Source organism: Panonychus citri, unplaced genomic scaffold, assembly GCF_014898815.1.
Source record: "Panonychus citri isolate SS breed McGregor unplaced genomic scaffold, ASM1489881v1 Contig00096, whole genome shotgun sequence".
Classification (NCBI taxonomy): Eukaryota; Metazoa; Arthropoda; class Arachnida; order Trombidiformes; family Tetranychidae; genus Panonychus; species Panonychus citri.
The window spans coordinates 785,873-808,548 of NW_026515501.1; the positions used below are offsets into that span (position 1 = coordinate 785,873).

Below are 22,676 nucleotides of genomic sequence, written 5' to 3' on the forward strand. Positions count from 1 at the left end.
TAACATCGGAGGCCAATTTAATCTTTGACCATAAGCAAAACTCTTTATAAATTTGATCATTTGTCTTGTTACTCGTCGATCGCGATCACTGAAAGTATCGTACTCATGATAAGCTTTTCCTAGAATTTGATAAGCGGCGTCACCATGTTTGGTACCGAAAAGCCTTTCGCTCTTATTGAAACCATCCATTACATAAGCATCTAAGTAACCATGAGTTATTTGTCCGTTCTTAGTCCAAGATTCGGTGTAAAGTAACAATGGACAATGGTGGAGATAATCGCCCGCAGCTAATGAAAGTGCTCCTTTAATCTCCATGACGTTATAATCTTCAACTTTATCGAAATAATATTTGAAAACTGTTTCTGCTATATCTTTCAATTTTGACTGGATTATTAATCTAAACAATCAATGTAAACAATTAGCTTACCAACTATTGATATTGTAAATCTACTAATTATATTAGATAACTAAACAAATTGTACAAAATGATAGAATAACGTTTAATTGTTGAACAGAAATTTCATCACCATAAAGATAAATTTAGTAAACGATAATTTTTGGATAATCAAGTTGCTCATTCGCCACAATTTAAGATTAACTGATTACTTTTCTTTGAGTAATTTGATTCTGTCTAATTGAGTAACATCAGAAATCACGAATTTTGAAAACAATCGCAATTAAAAACGACCAAGAAAATAAAGTTTCCATGATAATCCAACCAGAGAGCGTCACCAACACAGCTTGTTTATCTTTGTCTCTTTTTATCATTCTAATTAGTGATGATTATTGGATTTTCCAATGATCGATTGTGACAGTGATTGTGATCGAACCTGCAGTTGTGAAACCCTTTGTTCGACCATGTAAAAAGGCTTTAGGATCAAATTCTTCAAAGATTATCAGCTCTCAAAAGTCAACTAACGCATGTGTTGATGAAGGTGAAGGTAAAGAGTCCAATGAGGTAATAGAGATATTACAACATCAGAAGGCGAAAAATTTGGATGCCAAGATTGTCGACAGAATTTTGAATGAAATTATTGAGAAAACCGATGGACAAGGTGTTGATTGGAAAGATATTGCTGGACTTAAAACGGCCAAGGAGAGTATCCGAGAGATTGTAATTTTACCATTGTTAAAACCTCAACTTTTCGTTGGACTTAGAGATCCTTCAAAAGGTATTTTATTAAAGATTTGCTGCTTATGTCAAGAAGCGGCTTATGGTCCAACCCTTACCACTGACCATTAGACGCATGATGCCTGATGATGCATGATGAAATCTTTTTCATCTAATGTATGTTTTTCCGAAGATATTAATCGTTTGATTAGATCTCTACGAGCTTGTTTATTGGGAAGGGGAATGTAAAGTCTACTGTTGAATCGCCGCCTTGCAGCTTCATCTAATTCATGAGGTCGATTAGTGGCACCGACAACAAGTAGACTTTCCTCATGGTCAGTGGTAAGGCCATCAAATTGAACAAGAAACTCGGTTTTCAATCTACGAGAAGATTCATGTTCAGAGTCATTTCGCTGAGTTAAAAGTGAATCTATTTCAAAAAGAAAAGTTTTTCTTTTTTTTCTTTAATAAACATTTTCAATCAAAAAATATATTGATTTTAACGCAACAGAAAAGCTTAGATATTTGATTGTGGTAATAAATTGCAATCAGTTGATGAAATATATTGTTTTTTTTTTCTTCAGCGGTGGAAATGATTAATTGCAACAAAGGGAAATAATTATTTTGGAAGAAAACAAAAGATTAACAAAAAGGGATTAACTGTTGGCTTAAAAAACACAAGCTACTGTATAGCGTTTCCAGTCGTATATGCATATATGAGATTGGTGATGGCTCTTTGGGGTTGAGTGATTAGAAAAAAGTAGATTTGATTTCTCTAGAATAGAGGATAATCTAGAAAAAAGAATAGATTTGTGTTGATAATATTTGATGAGAGAGAAAGAGAGAAATAGGTGAGTTATATAGGAAATTATTCCGACTTTTGTATGATGATGACGATGGTGAGATATGATTATAATAAAAAATATATTCGATGATAAAAGAGATAAATTTTGTGTGTGATAATTGTCACCAGTTAATTTTCATTTGATGATGATAAATGATAGTTATCATTAAGTCTGATTGCCTGTTGAAGTTCAGCCATTTTATGTTGATTCAAAGCCAAAAGTCCAATGTTAATCAGGTAATCACAAACATTTATAAGATAGAAAAGTTAATACAAAAAGAAAAATAATTTAATTTATTTATACAAACAAATGAATAAAGAAATTGTTTGTTTGTTTGATATTTAAATGGGAGAAGATTATTTGATTAGGTTAAATTGGTTTAAAGAATTAAACTATTATCATGCTTACAGAGTCCTGAGAGTCGATAATGAAGTTTGGTTATATCGGTGATACATTGTTTCTTTATCTCATATTTCAAGCAATTCATCCGATTCGCGGTAACGGTGTATTTGTAACCTTTCTTGGCGGTTCTCGGATGATCAGATTTTTCGAACCAATCACAAGTAGCTAAACTGTGTCTCAATGAGTTTTTCCAATGTTGACCAGCATCTTGAAAATATGGAAAACATTCCCTGTGAATTAGAAGGAAGAGAGAAAAAAAGAAAAGAAAATAGAATGAAATAGAAAAAGATTAGCTTGTGTTTCTAAGAAAAAGGTTTTCATTTTTTGCTCTTTTTGCTTGGAAAATGCAGGTAAAAATTAGATTGGTACTTACATGAGGAACTTGTAGACACCGGAAACTTCTTGTTGTCGGGTGGGCTCACTGTAAATCGCTAAGGCACATATGTGAGACATATTATGTGAGAACGGAGGCTTCAGGTAACCATTATGAGTTGATGTGTATAAAGAATCAACATCAAGAGCGAAATCAGGGTCAATCCGTTTCTCTGGTTTATTGGCCAATTTTTCAAAATACTTTTTATGTTTTCGGCAACAATTACCTTCTTGACTTTGTTGGGAAAGTTGTGAATCCGATTGTGTCAAATTAGATGTATAATTTGATGATGAATTGTAAAATGAAGATGGCCCATGATAGGAACTTTGAGAAGCGATGACCAAAGGCTGTGAATAGTTTTCATAGCTACTGGATAGAATTGAATTGTCCAAAGATTTTACCTGAAGAACATTTGAATTTTCTTGAGATTTTTGCAGTGAATTTTGAGATCTCTGGGATTGAGATAAAGATTGTGAACGAATCAAGGAATCACCTCCATCCTTTGACAATTGAGAACAGGTTAAACCATTTAGAAGTAAACTTTCAACGGATATATTTTCTTTGACATTTTCGTTGATTTCATTCTCATCACCACCATCGACAATAAACTCTGATTCAAGAGTAAAATCATTAAACAAGCCACAATTTTCAAAATAATGGTCATCAAGTTGGTCAAAATTATCAACCTTCACAGGTAAGACTTGATCCATTGGTGAGGGAGATGAAGCTTGAGATATTAATAATAAAGTTGATGAACTAAGTTGAAACATAAACGGTGAATCAGGAACACGATCAGATGAATTGATGAACTTATCGTAACCTTTGTCCATTGAACAACTATCACAGTAACAATTATAATACCTATTAACCGGTAAATAGAAAGGTCTAAATGGTTCGTTGTCAGCTGACGCTAAAATGTCAGAAAGCGATCGCTGGGACGCATGGAACATATTCCGACTTTTAACTCATTTTCGTAAAGCGAGTTTTTTCTGCTTTTCAGCTCCAGCGTCCATTCTTTTGACCACATATGGATCAAGTTCACCTTTTTCTGTTTTCTTTTTCTTTATCATGGCCGGTGCATCGTTACTTCAAGTCTGTTCAGAATCAAGACTTTACTTTAATCGATGATTATATTGATGGACTCAGAGCTTGTCTCTACATAAAAGCTCATCCAGAACTTTACCATGATTGGAATTTTCAATCACCACCAACACCTAAGCATCAGAAAGGTAAACCAGTTGGAACCATTGGTCAAGGATTACCGAATTTCGGTGAATTTGCTGAGAAGAAAAAAAATATGATCGGAGATTCGAGACGAAAATCTTTCAATCAACAACAAATCGAAACAAACATGAATCAAAGTGATCTAAATTCGACTAAAAGTGAACAACAAATCAAATCAATTCCAAGAATAAAGGTAATCCTATTTCTTTTTTTTCTTCAATTTTTAATTTTTGTATCTCTTTTGGAATAGGAAATCGTTGCTGAAGCTGTACCAAGAATCGGAGCCTTTGGTGAACTGGACACTAAACAACAAGTAGTTGCTTTAATTGATGAGGTAAATGTATCAACTCTCATTTTTATCCTTTATCGTTGTTAATTTTCTTAATTGTTTCCTTAAAATAGGATATGTGCATCAACTGTGGTAAATGTTACATGACTTGTAACGACTCTGGTTATCAAGCGATAAGTTTTGACCCGATAACCCACATACCCAAAGTAACAGATGATTGTACTGGTTGTACTTTATGCTATTCGGTTTGTCCAATTATCGATTGTATTTCAATGGTTCCATCGAACAAACCAAATAAACCCAAAAGAGGTATCGAACCAGAATATGAACCATCGATCGCACCTAAAAGTCCGCTTCCAATTCAATGAAACTAAACTGAGATAATATGTATTTCGAACATGAAAAAATACTTTGTAACTCAATCAATGAAATAGAGAAAACGAATAAATAATTAAGACAAAATGATCAATTTATTGGCTTTTCATTTAAATTGCTCATGAAATTCGGCCACATCCTTGAGTCGCTGTTCTTGAGCTCGAGTTATATTCTTATTTTTCTTCTCTATTTTTTCAAAATAAGAATTGTAAGCGATGAAAAAATTTTCTACAGTCCATTTATCAAAATAGTCCGGCCTCGTTTCAACCCACGAACAAAATTGAGCGAAAGCATCCCAAGGGAGAGAACGGCCATTTTTTCGGTTATAAAGACCTCTCATTATGTTTAATTGTACTTTAATGAAGGTATACTCATTCTCCATTGGTTCTTGTTTAGCACGATCATTAAGGTCAATCTGTTGAATTCCAGTTGTAACTTTTTCAACGGCGTTTCTTGGGTTTGGATAACCTGAACCACTCGCGATTGAATCTGGATCACTTTTGATAATTGAATGATCCATTTTCTGAAATTAAGCATGAAAACACAACAATTAGAATTTCATTCAATACTATTGATCCTAAACTTACAATTCAGTTGATAAGAATCAAATTTTGAGAGAAATAAACAAGTAATTAAAGGTAAACTAAAAGGTGAGAAAGAAAGTGTGTAGACCAGCTGATTTTGTCGATAGTCGATTAATCAAAAGTCCAATAGATTGTCTTAGATTTTTGTAAACTAGTTAAAGGAAAAGTCGAAAAAATTTTCGAGAATCGCGAAACAGTCTAATTTATTAACGAGTATATTAAATTGTCTTTTATTGCAAATTTAATTTCATTTTAAATTAGAGCATTTTCAAAAAAGAAACTTTTCATTTTTTCTACTTTCGATTTTAACCAACAACCAATTGTCGAATTTCCCCCCACAAATGACAAATATCGTCTTTCGGGTCCGAATAAATGTTTTTTGTATCCATTGTTTTCGTTAATCTCCATTTAAGAGGTAGAACAGATTTCGACGAATCAGTTAACATCGGAGGCCAATTTAATCTTTGACCATAAGCAAAACTCTTTATAAATTTGATCATTTGTCTTGTTACTCGTCGATCGCGATCACTGAAAGTATCGTACTCATGATAAGCTTTTCCTAGAATTTGATAAGCGGCGTCACCATGTTTGGTACCGAAAAGCCTTTCGCTCTTATTGAAACCATCCATTACATAAGCATCTAAGTAACCATGAGTTATTTGTCCGTTCTTAGTCCAAGATTCGGTGTAAAGTAACAATGGACAATGGTGAAGATAATCGCCCGCAGCTAATGAAAGTGCTCCTTTAATCTCCATGACGTTATAATCTTCAACTTTATCGAAATAATATTTGAAAACTGTTTCTACTTGTTCCTCTGTTGTATTAGGATAAGTTCTCATGATCATGTAATTTAGCATTTTTTTAGCTTCTTCTATTGACGCAGGCCAAAGTTTTGTGAAAATTTCGTCTTCGTTTTGTTCGTTACCAAAGAGAATTGGAACTCGACGTCGAGGGTATTTTTCAAGAACCAACTGATCGGGGGGAATCGGAAGAAGTGTAGTATTATAAATCATTACGAAAGGCGGTGTTTCTTTGTACGACAATTGATTCATAACTGGGTCGCTAAACGAAGCATTCATTAGAACCTGAGCATCGATGCCTCTCATACAGTCAACCTGTTGATCGGTAAGTTTAGTGGCCTCTGGATCATCAGCGTTACCGCAACCGACAATTTCCGCCACTGTTCGAGTCAAGTTAAAAGTTTCCTCTTGTGTTCTGATCGCCGAATGAGGACTAATCACTGATGAAGCTAAATAAACTTTATCGATTAACTTTGCATCCACGATTGGTGATAAAATGAATGCCGATGCAGCCATAGCACCAGAACAAGCGCCAAAAATAGTAACTGCTTTAGGATTCCCACCAAAATGTTCAATATTTTGATTAACCCATTCAAGGGATTGTATTAAATCATAGATTCCTATGTTACCAGGAATTGATTCAGTTCCACTATAACCAAATCCAAAAATACTGAGCCGATGATTAACCGTTACAACAACGGTGTCACTTAAAGAGGACAATATGTCACCTTGATGTCGCTTTTCATGAACTGAACCTTTATTAAAACCACCTCCATAGATGTATATTATGACTGGTTTAAGAGATGAACTTTCAATATGGTTCGAGGCTAAAGATGAGCTAATGACCGGTGTCCAGACATTCAGATACAAACAATTTTCACTTGTTTCGGGATAGTTCGTGTTCACATTTGGGGGCTGGGGACAAGGCGGTCGGAAGAATGTGGCATTATATTCACCATCATGAGGATCCAGAGGAACTGGTTTGATGAATCTAAGTTGACCCACCGGTGGTTTAGCGTAAGGAATACCAAGAAAAACACCAATCGGTCTACCAAGAATCCGCTCTTGTTTACCAATGACAGTTGACCAGGGGATAGTAACGGTCAGTTTACCTTCATGTGTTTTATTGTAATACCGATGCGGATGGTGATACCCACTGACATTGATTGGTAATAAGCTGAAAACACAAAAAACTAAAAGAAAAATTAACATGATCGTAATGAAATTGTACTTAATTAAGTAGTAGGAAAAAATAAATTCAACTGATGAAGTTAATTATTGTTGATTTTTGTTTCTCTCTCACTCTGTGTCTCTCTCCCAAAGAGTAATAGTTATTACTCTTTGCTCTCTCCCTCAGGTCTTTCGAGACAAGATAACCTTGATTCTCAACCAGATCTATGGACAAGTTTCCGTTTCTATGTGAACAAGATGGAAGATGAGAAAAATATTTATGTGATTACTGGAAATTTTGTTGATTATTACGAAATTCAATTAATTAATCTGCATTTTGATTACCTTGAGAAACTAATCTCTTCAATCTTATCTCAGTGTTTTTCCCTTTTTCATTTTTGCAAACGAATGGTAATCAATTAATTTACTTGAATTTATCTCTTAAATTATTGAGAACAAGTTCTTAACAAGTATATTAATCGATACAACTCGAAATGAAACTTTTCCTCGTTTACTAAAGTTCTAATATCATATCATGATATTCAGTAGTTGATCTTCCCAGTGTTGAGCAATTTAGATTTTTATCTAATCCAATTTAAACCTTTATCTCTTCATTTAAACGGCAGAAAAGTAATCACATTGATTAATTGTTTAAATTGGAATCTTATTGACTAAAGACTCTTTCTAAAGTTCACTATTTAGAAACAAGGGAGAGAGAGAGAGAGTTGAATTTAATTTAAATTACGATTAATTAAGTAGCGCGAATCAAAACAATTAGCTACATGAGGAAGTCGTTTGTTGTCATATATTTTTACGTCTTTTTAATGGATTGTTAATGGAAATTTTAATTGACGAAAGCTGAATTAGAGGTTCAACAATCCAGAGGCGATTTCGTGAAGGTCAAACATTTCAATTAATCGTGACAATTTGTCGTTGCCCAATCAAAATGTTTATTCTGGTAAAAAACTGATCTTCTGTTGAATTAGTCAACTTGCTGTGAGAATAGACTTTGTTGTGTTTACAATCATCTTGTCATATGTTTTTAAAGAAAACAATTGCATTTAGATTGACATTTAAACGATGGAGTTTAATTGTGTTAATATTTTAATTGATGACAACTTGTTGATTAATTTAGAACGTGAAACCTCATCATTTATCTTATTTGGTTTGAAAGAGATTAACCAGAAAATACTTAATGTGAACATATTGGCTGTTAGGAGATTCAATCCAAATTGTGATCAGTTGATTATTAAGAGATTAATTAAGAGAAGAAATTTACCCAAATTATTAGGATTCTTGGATAAATCAACATCATCTTCAGAGTTATCAGAACGATCTACAATTAAAATGAAGCTGGAAAAACGTTCTTTGTTCATCTTTTAGCCAACACCAATGTTACCATCAAGGAATTACTGATAAATGGGAAATGTAATCAAACTATTCCGGTTAATTTGATTATCTACAATTCACATCATTTGATAACATCTCATTCCAAATTTGATGGACCAGCCAAATTAAATCAATTGGAAGAACCAATTTGTAAATTCTGTATTCAGACTATTGAGAAATTTTTGATTCTCAAGAAAACCAGTGATCAATTGGAAATTCAATCCTTTATCCCCTGCAATCAAGTGTCAAAAGTGACTACCAATCCACCAACAATTAAAAGGTCCAACTCATCATGGGTTGATTATCTTCTTGATTATACTACCACCGGTAGATTAATTTACCACCGTTTCGAGGAGAGTTTATTTTGTTGGAATAACTTCAACAACAATCTTTTGACTGTGAAGATCTTCAACATTATAAGTCTAATCATCGTTGATTTGATTCTAAGTTTCTTATTTTTTCTAATCATTTCACAAGTAACCTCTCCATCTAACCTGTTGGAATCTTTTCTCACAATAATGGAATCAATTGTATCAAAAGTGGAACAATTGATTTACAATCTAATCGGAATGCCCGCTGGTCTTAAACTAAATCGTCCATTGAACACTGCCCTTGGAAACTTTTTCCTCTATCATATTCACATTTGGAAAGCTTATATTACTCTAATCCGTCCATTCTTATCCCTGGTTCTTGATCTTCTTGGATTAATCAGTTTCTTTGGAATCACATTTGTATTGAGCTTTTTTTCCGATCTCATCTCATTGGCATCAATTCACATTTACTGTTTCTACGGATATGCTGCTAGACTTTATTGTTTCCAATTGTCGGGCTTAATTTCCCTGTGGCGACTTTTTCGAGGTAAAAAGTGGAACAATTTAAAACACCGAGTCGATTCTTATTCCTATGGACATGATCAGCTATTCATTGGAACAGTTTGTTTCACCATATTAATCTTCCTTCTTCCAACGATATTACTTTATTATATTGTTTTCCTATTTCTCCGTTTGATCAGCATCATAAGTCAATTTTTCATCAAACTAGTAATCGGGATAATCCTGTTAATCCCTTTCTATGGTTTATTTTTATGGATCTGTGGATCGGCTCAGATAAAGACAAATCTCTTCTTCCAAATTGTTGAAATTACCAAAGAAAGACAATTAACTGTTAATATGATTTTTAAATCAATGACTTTAGGTCAAATCTTTAATTCTCATACATGTAATTCTGGTAATCCTTTTAATTACCATAAATTGTTACCAGATAATTTTTTCCTTTCAATTTTGACTGGATCATTAATCTAAACAATCAATGTAAACAATTAACTTACCAACTATTGATATTGTTAGTCTACAAAGAATATTAGAAAATTAATTTAATTCTGTCTAATTGAGTAATCAGAAATCACGAATTTTGAAAACAATCGCAATTAAAAACGACCAAGAAAATAAAGTTTCCCTGATAATCCAACCAGAGAGCGTCACCAACACAACTTGTTTATCTTTGTCTCTTTTTATGATTCTAATCATTTGTTTATCTCAATTAGTTAATTAATTTCTCTTGGTGCAAATTGAGTGTCTCTTTTATTGTTAACCTTTTGTGTAGACTGATTGTTAATATAAATAAATTGAATTAGAACTACTTGTTATTCTTATAACTTTCACTCTATCAAGATGAACCTCCTATCCAAAGTTGGGTGAGTATCCATTTTGTTTACTTTTTGTGTTGATGATTTGCTAATTGATTCTGGTCAATTTAATTTGGATTATCATCAATCACCATGAATCAAACTGTTAAAACTACAATTTTAATTATTTGGTGAGAGACTATAATCATAATGACATTGATTTAATTACTAGTTAATGGGTGAAAATTAGTTGATTCATTTTCTTTCTTTCCTTTGGTTTATCTTGTTTACTTTTTCTTTGTTTGGTTTCACTTCATTTATGTTAATCTAATTGTTTCTTTGTTCATTTCAGTGCCGTCGCTTTGCCCAATTTGATTGGATGGGCTGGATCCAATTTCACTCGGGCAGCGATTCCGACCTGGTATGAGGTAATTACAACTTTCCAATCATTTTCTCAATCATCATTGTCATAATATAAATTTAGTTTTCCACTCACCGATACTTCAATCAGCTGATTGTTTCAGGTTGTTTGCTATTATTTTCTGCTTTTGATTGTGATTTTTGTTTTTCCATTCCAGAAACTGAAGAGACCTTCATGGCGACCACCTAATATCGCTTTCCCAATCGTTTGGACTGCTCTTTACACCACCATGGGTGCAGCCTCATACCTCATCTATCGCGATGGTGGTGGATTCAATGGACCAGCGAGATTACCGTTGACAGTTTATGGTGTTAATCTAATTCTTAATGGTCTTTGGACTCCTCTCTTTTTCGGTGCTAAACGAATCGACCTCGCTCTGGCCGATATCTTAGCTCTAATTGGAGTTATTGGTGGTTGTGTTGCGACCTTTTATCCCGTCAATAAAACCGCTGCTTACATGATGATTCCATACCTTTTATGGACCAGTTTTGCTTCTTTACTTAATTTCAAAATTTGGCTTGATAATCCAAGTGGTGGAGTAAATTCAACTGACAATTCAACCGCCGATAAAGCAAATTAATTCAATTTAATGTTGGAACAAGAAAAACGAAAATTTCAAACATTTTCCTAAATGTATTTTCTTTAAGGAAGAAAAAAAAAGAATATTATTGAAGAGATTTTATCTTCATTTTAATTATAACTTTCTACATTTATTTATGTGTATTTATATCATCTGACTGATTAGCAATCAGTAATTAATTTCATCACTAATTAGTCCACAACAATTTAAAATAGAATTCATTTCAAGCGCCATCTGGTGGTTCTATTTGTTGATCTAAAGAAGGAAAAAAAATTTTTTCAATTAACACGTGAAATCTTGTTAATCATTTATCGTTAATTGTGATTGATTTTATCATAGATTTTTACTAATTATGCCACCAGTAAAGTGTATTGTGTCGAACATTGCTTGGACCGTTGGTCGAGGTTAGTATATTGAACAGAGTTTCCATTTCTTTTCGTTTTCAATTCAAGAATAAAATTAAATTGGATTTGTGATAATCTCTTTTGTTTGTTTACAGTTCAGCTTCGTGAATATTTTTCCCGATTTGGTTCATTGGCTGAAGTTTCAGTTAAATTTGTAAGTGTTTTAAACTAAAATATTGATCGTAACATCCATATTGTCATTAGAATCTTAAATTCTAAATTCTAATATCTTAATAATTTATACAGAACAGAGAAACAGGATTATCTGAGAAATTTGGTTTCATCACTTTCATCGATAAACAATCGTTTCTTTCTGCCGTAAATCAATCAAATGAACATTTTCTTGAAGGATCAATGGTTAGTCTTACTCATTGAATTGTAATTGTCTATGTAATTAACCAACTTATATTTTTTTCATAATTTTCTTGCCACAGATGAGACTAAAACCAATGCGAGAATCATCATGAAATGTGAAAACCCACCAAAGAAACAAATTAAATGAAATCATGTAGAAGATTGAAATCATTGTACATTTTAATGTCAACTTTTTTTTCATTAGAAATTGATAATAAAAAGCTAATTTAAATGTAAAAAGTGTCTAAAAATTACATCAAGATGAATTAGTCATTGTTTTGAATGAAAAATCACCTTGAATGAAAACAGAGTAACAGAATTGATCAGCTGATTGAACTTTTTTACCTTAACATGTGAGTGAAATTGTTTACATTTACTGATTCATTTGAGAGAATTAATTATTGTGTGTGTTGATTTCACAATTAGAATCATGTTTAGAAAGTATATCAACACGGGAATCGCTGCAACAATTGGTTGTATTGGCGGTGTATTAGTGGAAAAGTATCGCAATCAAGGTGATTTAATTGTTCATGCTGATGCCTCGGTTGTGAATTCATTCAAACCAACTGATGATTTACTTTTACCTTCTAATCAAATCAAACCGATTCCTGGTGAAAATACCACTTCAAGAGTTTCAACCATCATGAAACATGGTTATCCAAGTTTCGATTCAGTTCGAACTTATCGGAATTTTGTTCTATCTTATGATCGTCGATTACGTTCAGCTAATTGGGTGTTTGAGCATTTGACACCGAACAGTTTAGAGAAAAATAATTCAGTGTCTCGGAAGAATTGTGACTTTTTTGAAGATCAATCAATTCATCCAACATTTAGAGCTCGAAACACAGATTTTAAATCGAGTGGTTATGACAGAGGCCATTTAGCACCAGCGGGCAATTACAGATCGATACAAGAGGAAGGCTGTCAAACCTTCATTCTATCAAATATCTCACCTCAAGGTAAAGTCTTTTCAATGTTAATTGTTTTGAGATAATTTCTAATTTAATGTTTATTTTTCTCCTCTTTCTACAATTTAGTTGGTGTTGGTTTTAATCGAGGTGTTTGGAATAATCTAGAAAAATACGTTCGATATCGAGCTCGACGATCGAAAAATCTTTGGTCAGTGACTGGCCCATTGTACCTTCCAAGGTAAAAAGACGAAAACTGCTCGAGGGTAAAATCAGTTCCAACTAATCGTCTTATTTGTGTTTAATTTTCAGAGTCGAAGGAGGTAAAAAGTACGTTAAATATGAGGTAATTGGAGATCGTGACGTTGCCGTGCCGACTCATTTTTTCAAAGTTCTTCTTATCGAGAATGAGACTGGTGAATATGAATTGGAAAGTTACGTTATTCAAAACAAAGCGATGGACGATAACATCCCCCTGAAAGCGTTTCAAGTGCCAATCGATAGTATTGAACGAAGTGCCGGTTTCATATTGTTCGAAAAAGTTCCGAAGAATTTACTAAAATCAATCAACAGTAATAATCGATTATTAGAAAATTTTCAAAAAAGCTCAACAAAATAATGAACATAAATAGTGAGAAAACATTTATTTCATTTAAATTGTTTCTTAATTGTGAGACTTAATTCAGTGTTTATTGTACGATTAGTATCGCAGGTCGATAGGTACTTTTTTCGTAAAAAAATTATGTACATTTAAAAAAAAAGTTCTGTACAAAATTACATTGGTATTTTCGATCTGAAAAAGTGGCAAATCAATCTTTGTATCGTCAATGGTCACAATCCGGTCAAATTTCCGTCTTCTAATTTAGTTTGCCACTAATCGAGATTATCTTTTCGAAATTTTAATCAACCAAAACCCACTGTAAGAAAGATTTAAGAAAAGATCAATCAATTATATTGTCAATAGAATGGAATTAATTAACAAGAAAACATTTATTTACTTCTTCTTCGTGAAGGTCACCCACTAGATCTTTTTCAATGGCGACGTTTTTAATTAATCGACATTCACCTCCATTGATATCGTCAAGAGTGTAAATGTACACGAAACCATCAAACGTTGCGACAATTAGATGACTAGAATTTCTGATTCTATGGATCATGCTAATTGTATCCATTCCTGGTACGGGTAAAGCTGCATAGGCGAAAGCTCGTTCTTGGTGTAACAATTTAGAAATTTCCGTTGGTAAATAGGCTTCAGCCGTTCGCGTGATTGCATCGATGATCGCACTTGAACCCGAAGATGCAAGAGAAACTGGTTGTTCAAGTTTAAAGATATGAATAGTTGTCGATGAACTGGTAACACCAAGATAAGTGGAATCGAGGCCGAACCCAAGTGAATTGATGGAAATGGTTCGGGTAAGACTGCGTCTAAATTCATAGACACATTCGCCGGTGAAAACAATATGAACTCTAATTAAGGTTCCCTTTTCACTGGCAGTGGCCACACTTCGTCCAGTTGGACTAAAAGAAATTGCAACAATCGGACTGATGTGAGCTTCAAATATAACCTTAGATTTCCTCACTCGACAATCAAATATTTCGACCTCTCCTTTGATGGCACTACATGGATATCCAAGATAAGCATTAAAATCGTTCTCAGAGAGATCAATCAATCCATGGGGATTTGGTACATTAAGTATAACATAGTGAAGTTTTTGCATAAATTTTGTCAATTCACTGCTAAAAAGGTAAACACCACTTTCGACGGCAATTGCGATTCGCGATGTTGAGGCTCTTAAAGCACAAATCGATTTACTGAAAAGTTTAGATTCAAGAAAAGCTCCATCGGTTTCGTGATATTCATAAAAATTAACCTTATTTGGTGAATCAGTGGTAACATAAGTGAGAATCATAGTTTTAGGAATTAACTCGATCAATTTGATTGATTCATTCAAAAGGCCTTTCTGTATAACGGGATTCGTTGGATCGAAGTAGTTAACTAAACGATAACCATTTGTTGTTCCAACAACAAGTTGATATGATTGCTTTTCAAAGCGTAAAGAAAACACTTTCAGGTCACTTTCATTTTCAATCTTCTCTTCGGTTTCAATATTATCTAATTGATTTTCTACATCACCAACGTGGGCCATTGTTTAACAATTAAAGTTATCAAATAGAATCAAGAACTAATTAATTAAAGAAGAAGAGAAAACAAAACAAACAGAAACGTAAGAGGTTGACAATTGACACAAGATGATTAGGTTAATCTGATTGTATACTCACAGTGTAAACATTTAAATTAAGAGTCAAATCTTTGTGATGATCAGCAAATTGTTGACGATAACGAATGAGATTAGCGATGATGGTTTACTCATATTGTCCATAACCAATAGAAATTTGAATTGATTAAAATTAACGATCAATTTGTTTATTTCAACATTTCAAGCCGATCAGTTGATCATCAATAAAATCACAGCTGAAATTTAAAGTCTCTATGGGAACCGAATGAAAAAGTTGCGCTTTTTTTAACAGTTAATTAATTAAAGTTGACGATTAACTGATGGTGATGGAAGTTAATTAAAGTGATAATAGATTTACCTTGGTCATGATAATTTAGTGATAACCTTGTAATGATCAAATCTAACCACGAGATGAGCTTGAAACTGTTCAACCACTTGTTGAATTAATTTAATTGTACGACCAGAGGAGTTAATTGTTTTCCTTTGAAGGTTATCAGCTAAATCTTCAGACAGATTAGCGGCCAAAGTACCGATAACATTAATCAAGGCTTCAATCAGATCAATTGTTTCACTTAATCGCCGGGCCACTGTCATGATCATCGAATGGAAAAGTGTAAAGAATTTAAATTAATTAACTAATTAAAGAAGAAAAAAAGAAAAGAAACACTTGATTCGGTGAAAACTAATGTTAAAAATGAACAAAATATAAGAGAAGATGAGAAAGAAAAATAAGTAAACAGATCAACAATTAAGGAAAAAGTAAATAATAAATGAGAGACAATTTGATTAGATTAAATCACTTGAATTGACCAATGATACTCACAATCGGATGGGATTAGTGAGTGAAAGATATAAACAATGATTAGAATTTAAGATGATTATAATCAAGTGAAATCAATTGGATGGTTCAATTCCGGTTCTGTCGACACAATTATCATCACAATCAACCTCAACCTCAACCTCAACATGATGGAAATTATTTTAATCAGAACTGTAACAGGGAAAAGAGAAAGGAAGGAAAGATGATTTAGATCAGTAGGATTACAATTTAAGCCTTAAGCTGTTGTGTTGCTTTCCGGTTTCACTTTCTGTCATCATAATTATCATCGAATCTTTTTTTTTTGTTGAATAATTTCTTCCGTCTTTTCAGCATTTTTTTTTCAATAAGTAAAATATTTAATAGGTAGAGATTGAGACAAACACGACGATTGTTGTTGATGATGAGGTTGATTTAGTTATTTAAACCGTTTCGATTTGGCTTTTGGCTTTTTGTGTGAGTGAGTGTATGTGTGTGTGTGTGTGTGGTTGTGTTTGTATTTTGTAGTTGTTTATGAGAAAAGCGGGAGAGAGAGAAAGATAAATCTTCTTTTTTTCGGGTAATCGTGGAGATGAATTAAATATTATAAATTAAATCACATGCATTAACCAGAGAGATCTTTTTCATCGTATAGAGTTTGATCGTAAATTTCGGCTTTCACAATTCGGCCTCCGAAAAATCTTCCATTTAATGAATCACGAGCTTTTATGGCTTCTGTTGAGTGAATTAAAAAAAGAGTAAATTATTACTTTAGTGTTAAATTGGTGATTAATTTTTCTCTTACCTTGACTGTTACTGAATTCAACGAATATTTTGACAATCACTTCGGCATCATCATCCTCTGACTGTTTTTCTTCATAAATGATAACACGATTAACTGAGCCAAATTTACCACATTCATCGGTCACTTCAGATTCTAATGCATCGTCAATATCTTCTACTCCGACCATGTTTCGTAAAACGACAACTCGAGACTCTGTTTTTCGCATCAATTTTTGCATCAACATTTGTCGAGCATTAGATCCTTTGATTACAACGTTCTCTTGCTGCTGTAAGGTTTGTGGCTCTTCTCCGGGGTTACTTTCTTTAGCTTCGATTTCTTTGGAAGCAGCGAGTGCTGAAGCTTTTTCTTGAGCGGCTGCAAGTCCACTTACAACCACCTTATTTACTAAATCATTGGTGTTTGATGCTGAGGAGTTATTGTTATTGGTACTATTATTAAGTGTAATTGTTGATAATGGTGTTGTTATTGTGCTATTTGGTGAAACTGTAGTAGTAGTTTGTTGAGTCACTATTGGGATTGAGAGAGTTGAGATGAGAGTTGGGGCTGGATTTACTGTCACACCGGTGATGATTCCTGGTGCATTTGCGGCTAATACGGGTTGTACTTGTGTCGCTGCTAAAGCCATCAAACTCGTTGAGCCACCAATATTTAAAGATGTAGGAAGTGATAAACCGGTAGCAGGAATGGCTGTTACTCCTTCGATTAAAGGAGAGGTTCCAGAAGATGAATTGGTTACCGGCGATATACCTGTTGCCTCCATGGCTTGGATTTTGGCAGTTGCTGCCGCGGCTGCGACTGCTGCAGCAGTTGGCATCGTACTAGGAGCAGTGGGTCCATCTAAACAGTTCGGTGGAGTGATTGCTCGTCCAACACGAAGATATTGACCTGAAATAGAGAGATAAAAGATTCATTAAAGTTATTATTAAATAAGATAATATAAAGCAAATTACCTCCTAAATCAAATAAATTCATTGATGTGATCGCATCACTTGTTGCTTGATCCGTTTCGTATTCAATGAAACCATAGCCCTTGTGTTTTCCGGGATACTGAGATTGAGCTAATTTACAAATTTTGATTTTACCAAAAGCTTCAAAAACTGATTGAATATCTTGTTCAGTTAAATCCTGATGAATAGAAGCAACATAAACACGATTAAACTTTTTGGCTTCATTGGTGATCTGTTCAATTATCGGCGCTGCTTGTGGCATATTACTAGGTCTTCCTACTTTGATGTTTCGACCACCAATCATGACACCATTCATTTGATCTAAAGCTAACTGAGCAGCTTCCGGTAATTCATATTCAACAAATGCAAACCCTTTATGCTTCTGAGTTAAAGGGTCCCAAGACATGTTAATTGACTTAATGGGGCCGAAAGGTAAAAATGCTTGTCGAACAGTATCCTCTTTAAGCTCAAAACTAATACTTCCAACATAAACACGGCACATAAGCACCAAAGCTTGATGCCGCTGTAGTGATTTTTGCTGTTGTTGTTGGTGGGCTATGGTTTGTTTGACAAGAACACTCTTAATGCTTTGCTCCATGGCATATTTTTTGGCTTTGGTGATGGACTCATATTGTTCCGGTGTAAGTTTAACCAATCCAGCTTGAATTGCTGAAGCTCGAAGGGCACCAGGACCACATATCAATGTACCAGTTTGTTGAACAGCTGACAAATCAGGAGAAGAAGCATCATCTGTTTAATAAAGAAGCAAATATGATTAGAATTTAAAGCAATTAGTTTTTTTACCATATTATGTGAAAACAAAAAAAAGTATAGAGAGAGAAGAGCTGAGAGACATCGTCAGAGAGTTGATCGGCTTCCCAATGGTTATGTGACTATCACAGGCTGTAGGTTTTTCTGTTGCATCGAAAATGGATCACACAGAGAAATGGATGTCGATGAGTAAAAATAAAAAGAGAAAAAAGAGAAAAAGAGAAGAAAAAAGAGAAAAAGAAGGTAAAAAAGGGAAAAAGTAAGAAAAGGGAAGTAGAGATGATGAGGATAAAAGAGGCAGAGGTAATAAAGAGAGAAAAAGATGGAAAGTGATGAGAGAGAATAAAAAAGAGATAGAAAGGTAAAAGAAAGAGAGAGAGAAAAGGGGAGAAAGGAAAAAAAAGAGAACAGAAAAAGAGAAAAATATTCTATGAAATACTCTAATGATAATATAAATTTATAATAATATAATTAAATATGGCAATAAATATGAATTTGAAAATTGTTAAAATTAATTAAAAATAGATAAAGATTCAGGCTCAGTACGGACCATCTTGGTTAATGTTGTTGACTCCGTTATCCATGTTGTCTTTTCAATTTGGACCAATAACACAATAAAATAATAATTTGACTAAATGTTGATTTAACTTAATAATTAAATAAATAAACAGTCACTAAGATAAGAGATAAATTAAATTAATTAATTACCATTGATAAAATTAATCGATGAAAATAAATTGAAAAAAGGAACAGAAAATTTTTTTAAAAAATTCTCATTCACATTCACATTTCTAGAGAAAATCTGATGTTTCTTTTTTTCTTTTCCAGAGGGAGACACTTCTTTGTTTTGATTCTTCCTTCATTCTAACAAAGGTTCAGTTTTTTTCTCTGTCCCTTAATTAAAACAACTTGGAAATTGAATTAAATTTAATTTCTTGTATTTTCTTTTAATTATCTGTGATTAAGTACTTCCTGAAGCTCCATTTAGTGGCTAAGAAAAGCTATTTTTTACAGGTAATGTTAGCATTTTCTTCGGATGAGAAAAGGTTGTTGCTGAGTTTACAGTTTTACTATTTTTTCAAATGATAATTTGACTGTTTGTTGTGATTTTATTTTCTTTTAATGATTATATTTTTTATCTTCTCTATTACGTCTTTCTTTTCTTTCATTTTATTCTTGCTTTATATTAACATGTGGCTTTGTGTTATTTTTTCTTTTTAACCATTAGATTTACAATGGATTTTGTTATGGAAAATCAAGACATTAAGAGCCTTGAACACCCCACCCTCAAGGTACCTTATGAGATTTTGAATAAAAAATTCCGTGGAGCTCAGAAAACTATCGACCGTGAGGTTTGTCATGTTCAAAGTTGTGTTAACACTTTGGAAAAAGCTGTTCTTGGTCAAGGGTCCAGTTTACCTACAGTGAGTACCATTACCGATCTCTTGTCTGGTGTGGTTGAGAAATTGACTGTTCTCAAGCGTAAAGCTAAGGAAAGCATAATGGATGAATTGGAAGCTGCCAAATGTTGTAAACGTCGATTAGATCATCTTAAAGAATATTGTAATCCACGAACAACCGAAGCTTCCATCAATCAATGGAAAAAACGTCGATTGGACCGAATGCTTGTAGAACATTTTTTAAGATCTGGCTATTATGATTCAGCGATCAAATTAGCTGTTCATTCCAATATTGAACATTTGACGAATATCGATTTATTCCTAGTTTCCCGACAAGTGGAAGAATCTCTTTTACGCAAAGAAACTGGACAATGTCTATCCTGGTGTCATGACAATAAGTCAAAACTTCGCAAAATCAAAAGTCCTTTAGAATTTAATCTTCGACAACAAGAGTTTATTGAATTTATTAGACAGAACAAGCGAATTGAAGCCATCAAACATGCTCGAAAATACTTGAGCTGTGTGGAAGGTGATCAAAAGGTTGATCTACAACATGTAATGGGCTTATTAGCTTTCAATCCAGATACCGAAGTTGAACCCTACAAGTCTCTTTTTGATGAAACCCGATGGTCAAGTTTAGTTGAACAATTTCGTTTGGCTAATTTTAAATTGTATCAACTGAGTCCAACCTCTGTTTTTGCAATAACACTTCAATCAGGTCTTTCAGCTCTAAAAACACCTCAATGTTACAGTAAAGATACGGAAAAAAATCCCGATTGTCCCGTTTGCTCAGATCTCCTTAACCAATTGGCCATACCACTTCCCTGTTCCCATTGTTCACAATCTCGTTTAGTTTGTCACATCTCTGGTCAACCATTGAATGAACATAATCATCCAATGGTCCTTCCTAACGGAAATGTCTACGGGGAACTATCACTCAAACAAATGGCCATAGAAAATGGTGGTAAAATAATATGTCCACGAAGTAAAGAGGTTTACGATTTAAAAGATGCTGAAAAAGTGTACGTAATGTAATCAAAAACATCAACACCACAAAATGATACACAACAATATCAACAACAACAACCACACACACACACACATTACAATAATTATAATCAACCCAAAATCTATAGATAAAACCAACAGACAAACAAAAGATATACAAATCAACAATGGCCATCATACACATTTCAAAATATTCATCAATTATAAACAAAATTAAATTCTCATCTCAATAACCAAACAGAAAAAAAAATAAACGCAAAGGTTAATAATATCTTAGTGTCACATTCATTTTGATTACAATTGTTTTAGAACAAAAAAAAATGTAAATACAATAATATAAATCTCGGATAATCGAATTGAACTTTTTCGTTTATTTCAAATCGAAATGATTTTGTTTTCTCTTCCTTTTTAAATCCTTTGTGAAAATAAAACCGAGAGAATTATTTTAATTTCTTTTCTCGTCTAATTAACACTAATCAGGCACATTCGAGACAATTTTCAAGTTGATTGACACTCCAAATATGAAAAACTAATTTTACAATAAGAAAAAAAGTAAACATGATGAGTCGAGCAAAAGAAATTAGATTTTTTTCAATGGTTCCACTCCAAATAATGATTATATTGATTAGTTATTAATGAGAAAAAAATGTTTTGAAACAAATGACAAAATTAGATGAACGATTATCGATTCTGATTGTTGCCGTTCTAGTTTCATCTGACGGAATTGACAACTTGCTAAGGCGCAGAAAGTTAATTGTTTCGTCGATTTGGTTAATCATCGAGTGAAGTCAAAGATTGTATTACACTTGTGTGCATGACGATCATCGGTGGCTGAATGTGGGGATTATTTGATGATGGATTAACTAATTGATTCTGTTGTTGTTGTTGTTGTTGTTGTTGATGCATTAATTGAGATTGTGAGGCTTGAACTAATTGTGATTGTAAGGATTGGTGAGGGTTTTGAATTTGTTGCTGTTGCTGTTGTTGTTGGTGTTGTTGTTGCTGCTGTTGATGGTGATGATGATTATTTGCTTGATTAACTAATCCATTTGTTGATTGGATTGTGTTAGTTGATCCTGCTGGATTTTTCGGTCGACGTTTTCGCGTTTGAATGCCGTCTTTTTTCATCGTCATCGGACGTGGGACACCGTGTAATTTAAAGTAAAGGCCACAAGCATTGCAAACGGGCGCACCTTCAATATTACGCCTCCAAAGAGTTGTTTGTCCAGTGCCACAGTTTGAGCACGATAATCCGGCCCGACGATTATTGGGAATCTTTTTGTGTGGTTTAATTGGTGGTCGATTCATACCATTTATCTTTGAGTAAAGACCACAAGCGTTACACAAATAATGACCTGTTCCATCTCGACGCCATAAAGGTGTTGACATCGCTCCACAATTAACACATTCCCGTGCTTCCCCGTATTCATATTCAGCTGGTAATTGACTTCGATAACATGGCGCTGAGACTAAAACTGCAAAGGTATAAGAGAAGATGAGAATTTGATTAAATTGGTTCATTTGGAAACTAAATTGGATGGAGAGAAAACAACAATTAACATACTGTGATAATTTGATGGATTGTGATTAATAGATTCCGAAAGCTGATTATCTGTACCATTCCCATTAGATGAAGTTGATCCTCCATACGAATCGGGTGAAGTAAAATATGGGACTAAATTTCCGCCAATAATATTTTTCTCATTTCCGTTATCACCAGAGTGTCCCGTAGGTAAGGTAGACATAGAATGGCCTGTTGGCCCTTGAACAACGTAACTATATTGAAATCCCGCTACAATCGAGGATTAAGATAAAGGGGAAAAACATCACCAAGGAAGATGAACAATTAAACAAACCGA

At 33.5% G+C, this 22,676-nt stretch overlaps 10 protein-coding genes and 1 pseudogene across 14 annotated transcripts; 6 read left to right on the forward strand and 5 right to left on the reverse strand.

Annotated features, from left to right (window-relative positions):
- Positions 1-2,032: 2,032 nt before the first annotated feature.
- LOC128388204 (forkhead box protein N4-like) lies at positions 2,033-3,696 on the reverse strand. The gene is made up of 2 exons (XM_053347579.1): positions 2,732-3,696; positions 2,033-2,588 (listed from the first exon to the last, which is right to left on the reverse strand). The coding sequence occupies exons 1-2, from the start codon at positions 3,679-3,681 to the stop codon at positions 2,336-2,338; spliced, it is 1,203 nt and encodes a 400-aa protein (XP_053203554.1). The 5' UTR covers positions 3,682-3,696; the 3' UTR covers positions 2,033-2,335.
- Positions 3,697-3,799: 103 nt separating this feature from the next.
- LOC128388217 (dihydropyrimidine dehydrogenase [NADP(+)]-like) lies at positions 3,800-4,709 on the forward strand (annotated as a pseudogene).
- A 696-nt stretch (positions 4,710-5,405) lies between these two features.
- On the reverse strand, positions 5,406-7,404 carry LOC128388203 (acetylcholinesterase-1-like). The gene has a single exon (XM_053347578.1). The coding sequence runs from the start codon at positions 7,213-7,215 to the stop codon at positions 5,509-5,511; it is 1,707 nt and encodes a 568-aa protein (XP_053203553.1). The 5' UTR covers positions 7,216-7,404; the 3' UTR covers positions 5,406-5,508.
- Positions 7,405-8,187: 783 nt separating this feature from the next.
- Positions 8,188-10,029, forward strand: LOC128388213 (phosphatidylinositol N-acetylglucosaminyltransferase subunit Q-like). Its single transcript, XM_053347589.1, has one exon. It carries the CDS (start codon positions 9,081-9,083, stop codon positions 9,861-9,863), a length of 783 nt encoding a protein of 260 aa, XP_053203564.1. The 5' UTR covers positions 8,188-9,080; the 3' UTR covers positions 9,864-10,029.
- A 66-nt stretch (positions 10,030-10,095) lies between these two features.
- On the forward strand, positions 10,096-11,301 carry LOC128388215 (translocator protein-like). 2 transcript variants are annotated; one of them, XM_053347592.1, is made up of 3 exons: positions 10,096-10,255; positions 10,539-10,614; positions 10,765-11,301. In XM_053347592.1, exons 1-3 carry the CDS (start codon positions 10,233-10,235, stop codon positions 11,185-11,187), a joined length of 522 nt encoding a protein of 173 aa, XP_053203567.1. In that variant the 5' UTR covers positions 10,096-10,232; the 3' UTR covers positions 11,188-11,301. The 2 variants fall into 2 exon arrangements, with proteins under 2 accessions (XP_053203567.1, XP_053203566.1); XM_053347591.1 differs by having other exon boundaries at positions 10,236-10,377.
- A 128-nt stretch (positions 11,302-11,429) lies between these two features.
- On the forward strand, positions 11,430-12,199 carry LOC128388216 (uncharacterized). The gene is made up of 4 exons (XM_053347594.1): positions 11,430-11,591; positions 11,687-11,745; positions 11,838-11,948; positions 12,026-12,199. The coding sequence occupies exons 1-4, from the start codon at positions 11,540-11,542 to the stop codon at positions 12,056-12,058; spliced, it is 255 nt and encodes an 84-aa protein (XP_053203569.1). The 5' UTR covers positions 11,430-11,539; the 3' UTR covers positions 12,059-12,199.
- A 55-nt stretch (positions 12,200-12,254) lies between these two features.
- On the forward strand, positions 12,255-13,497 carry LOC128388210 (endonuclease G, mitochondrial-like). Its single transcript, XM_053347586.1, has 3 exons — positions 12,255-12,904; positions 12,983-13,094; positions 13,166-13,497. The coding sequence occupies exons 1-3, from the start codon at positions 12,376-12,378 to the stop codon at positions 13,470-13,472; spliced, it is 948 nt and encodes a 315-aa protein (XP_053203561.1). The 5' UTR covers positions 12,255-12,375; the 3' UTR covers positions 13,473-13,497.
- LOC128388208 (WD repeat domain phosphoinositide-interacting protein 1-like) lies at positions 13,481-16,052 on the reverse strand. Of its 2 annotated transcripts, XM_053347582.1 has the most exons (4): positions 15,914-16,052; positions 15,134-15,725; positions 13,852-15,036; positions 13,481-13,770 (listed from the first exon to the last, which is right to left on the reverse strand). In XM_053347582.1, the coding sequence occupies exons 3-4, from the start codon at positions 14,998-15,000 to the stop codon at positions 13,753-13,755; spliced, it is 1,167 nt and encodes a 388-aa protein (XP_053203557.1). In that variant the 5' UTR covers positions 15,001-15,036; positions 15,134-15,725; positions 15,914-16,052; the 3' UTR covers positions 13,481-13,752. The 2 variants fall into 2 exon arrangements, with proteins under 2 accessions (XP_053203557.1, XP_053203558.1); XM_053347583.1 differs by lacking the exons at positions 15,134-15,725; positions 15,914-16,052 and having other exon boundaries at positions 13,852-15,127.
- LOC128388202 (poly(U)-binding-splicing factor half pint-like) lies at positions 15,762-19,166 on the reverse strand. Of its 3 annotated transcripts, none has more exons than XM_053347577.1 (5): positions 18,960-19,166; positions 18,493-18,553; positions 17,642-18,388; positions 16,692-17,576; positions 16,243-16,621 (listed from the first exon to the last, which is right to left on the reverse strand). In XM_053347577.1, the coding sequence occupies exons 3-5, from the start codon at positions 18,234-18,236 to the stop codon at positions 16,512-16,514; spliced, it is 1,590 nt and encodes a 529-aa protein (XP_053203552.1). In that variant the 5' UTR covers positions 18,237-18,388; positions 18,493-18,553; positions 18,960-19,166; the 3' UTR covers positions 16,243-16,511. The 3 variants fall into 3 exon arrangements, with proteins under 3 accessions (XP_053203550.1, XP_053203552.1, XP_053203551.1); XM_053347576.1 differs by having other exon boundaries at positions 17,642-18,361; positions 18,443-18,553; XM_053347575.1 differs by lacking the exon at positions 18,493-18,553 and having other exon boundaries at positions 15,762-16,621; positions 18,960-19,155.
- Positions 19,167-19,269: 103 nt separating this feature from the next.
- Positions 19,270-21,086, forward strand: LOC128388205 (E3 ubiquitin-protein transferase MAEA-like). The gene is made up of 2 exons (XM_053347580.1): positions 19,270-19,423; positions 19,638-21,086. The coding sequence occupies exon 2, from the start codon at positions 19,645-19,647 to the stop codon at positions 20,842-20,844; it is 1,200 nt and encodes a 399-aa protein (XP_053203555.1). The 5' UTR covers positions 19,270-19,423; positions 19,638-19,644; the 3' UTR covers positions 20,845-21,086.
- A 297-nt stretch (positions 21,087-21,383) lies between these two features.
- On the reverse strand, positions 21,384-22,626 carry LOC128388212 (GATA-binding factor A-like). Its single transcript, XM_053347588.1, has 2 exons — positions 22,382-22,626; positions 21,384-22,292 (listed from the first exon to the last, which is right to left on the reverse strand). The coding sequence occupies exons 1-2, from the start codon at positions 22,560-22,562 to the stop codon at positions 21,589-21,591; spliced, it is 885 nt and encodes a 294-aa protein (XP_053203563.1). The 5' UTR covers positions 22,563-22,626; the 3' UTR covers positions 21,384-21,588.
- Between the last annotated feature and the right edge of the window lie 50 nt (positions 22,627-22,676).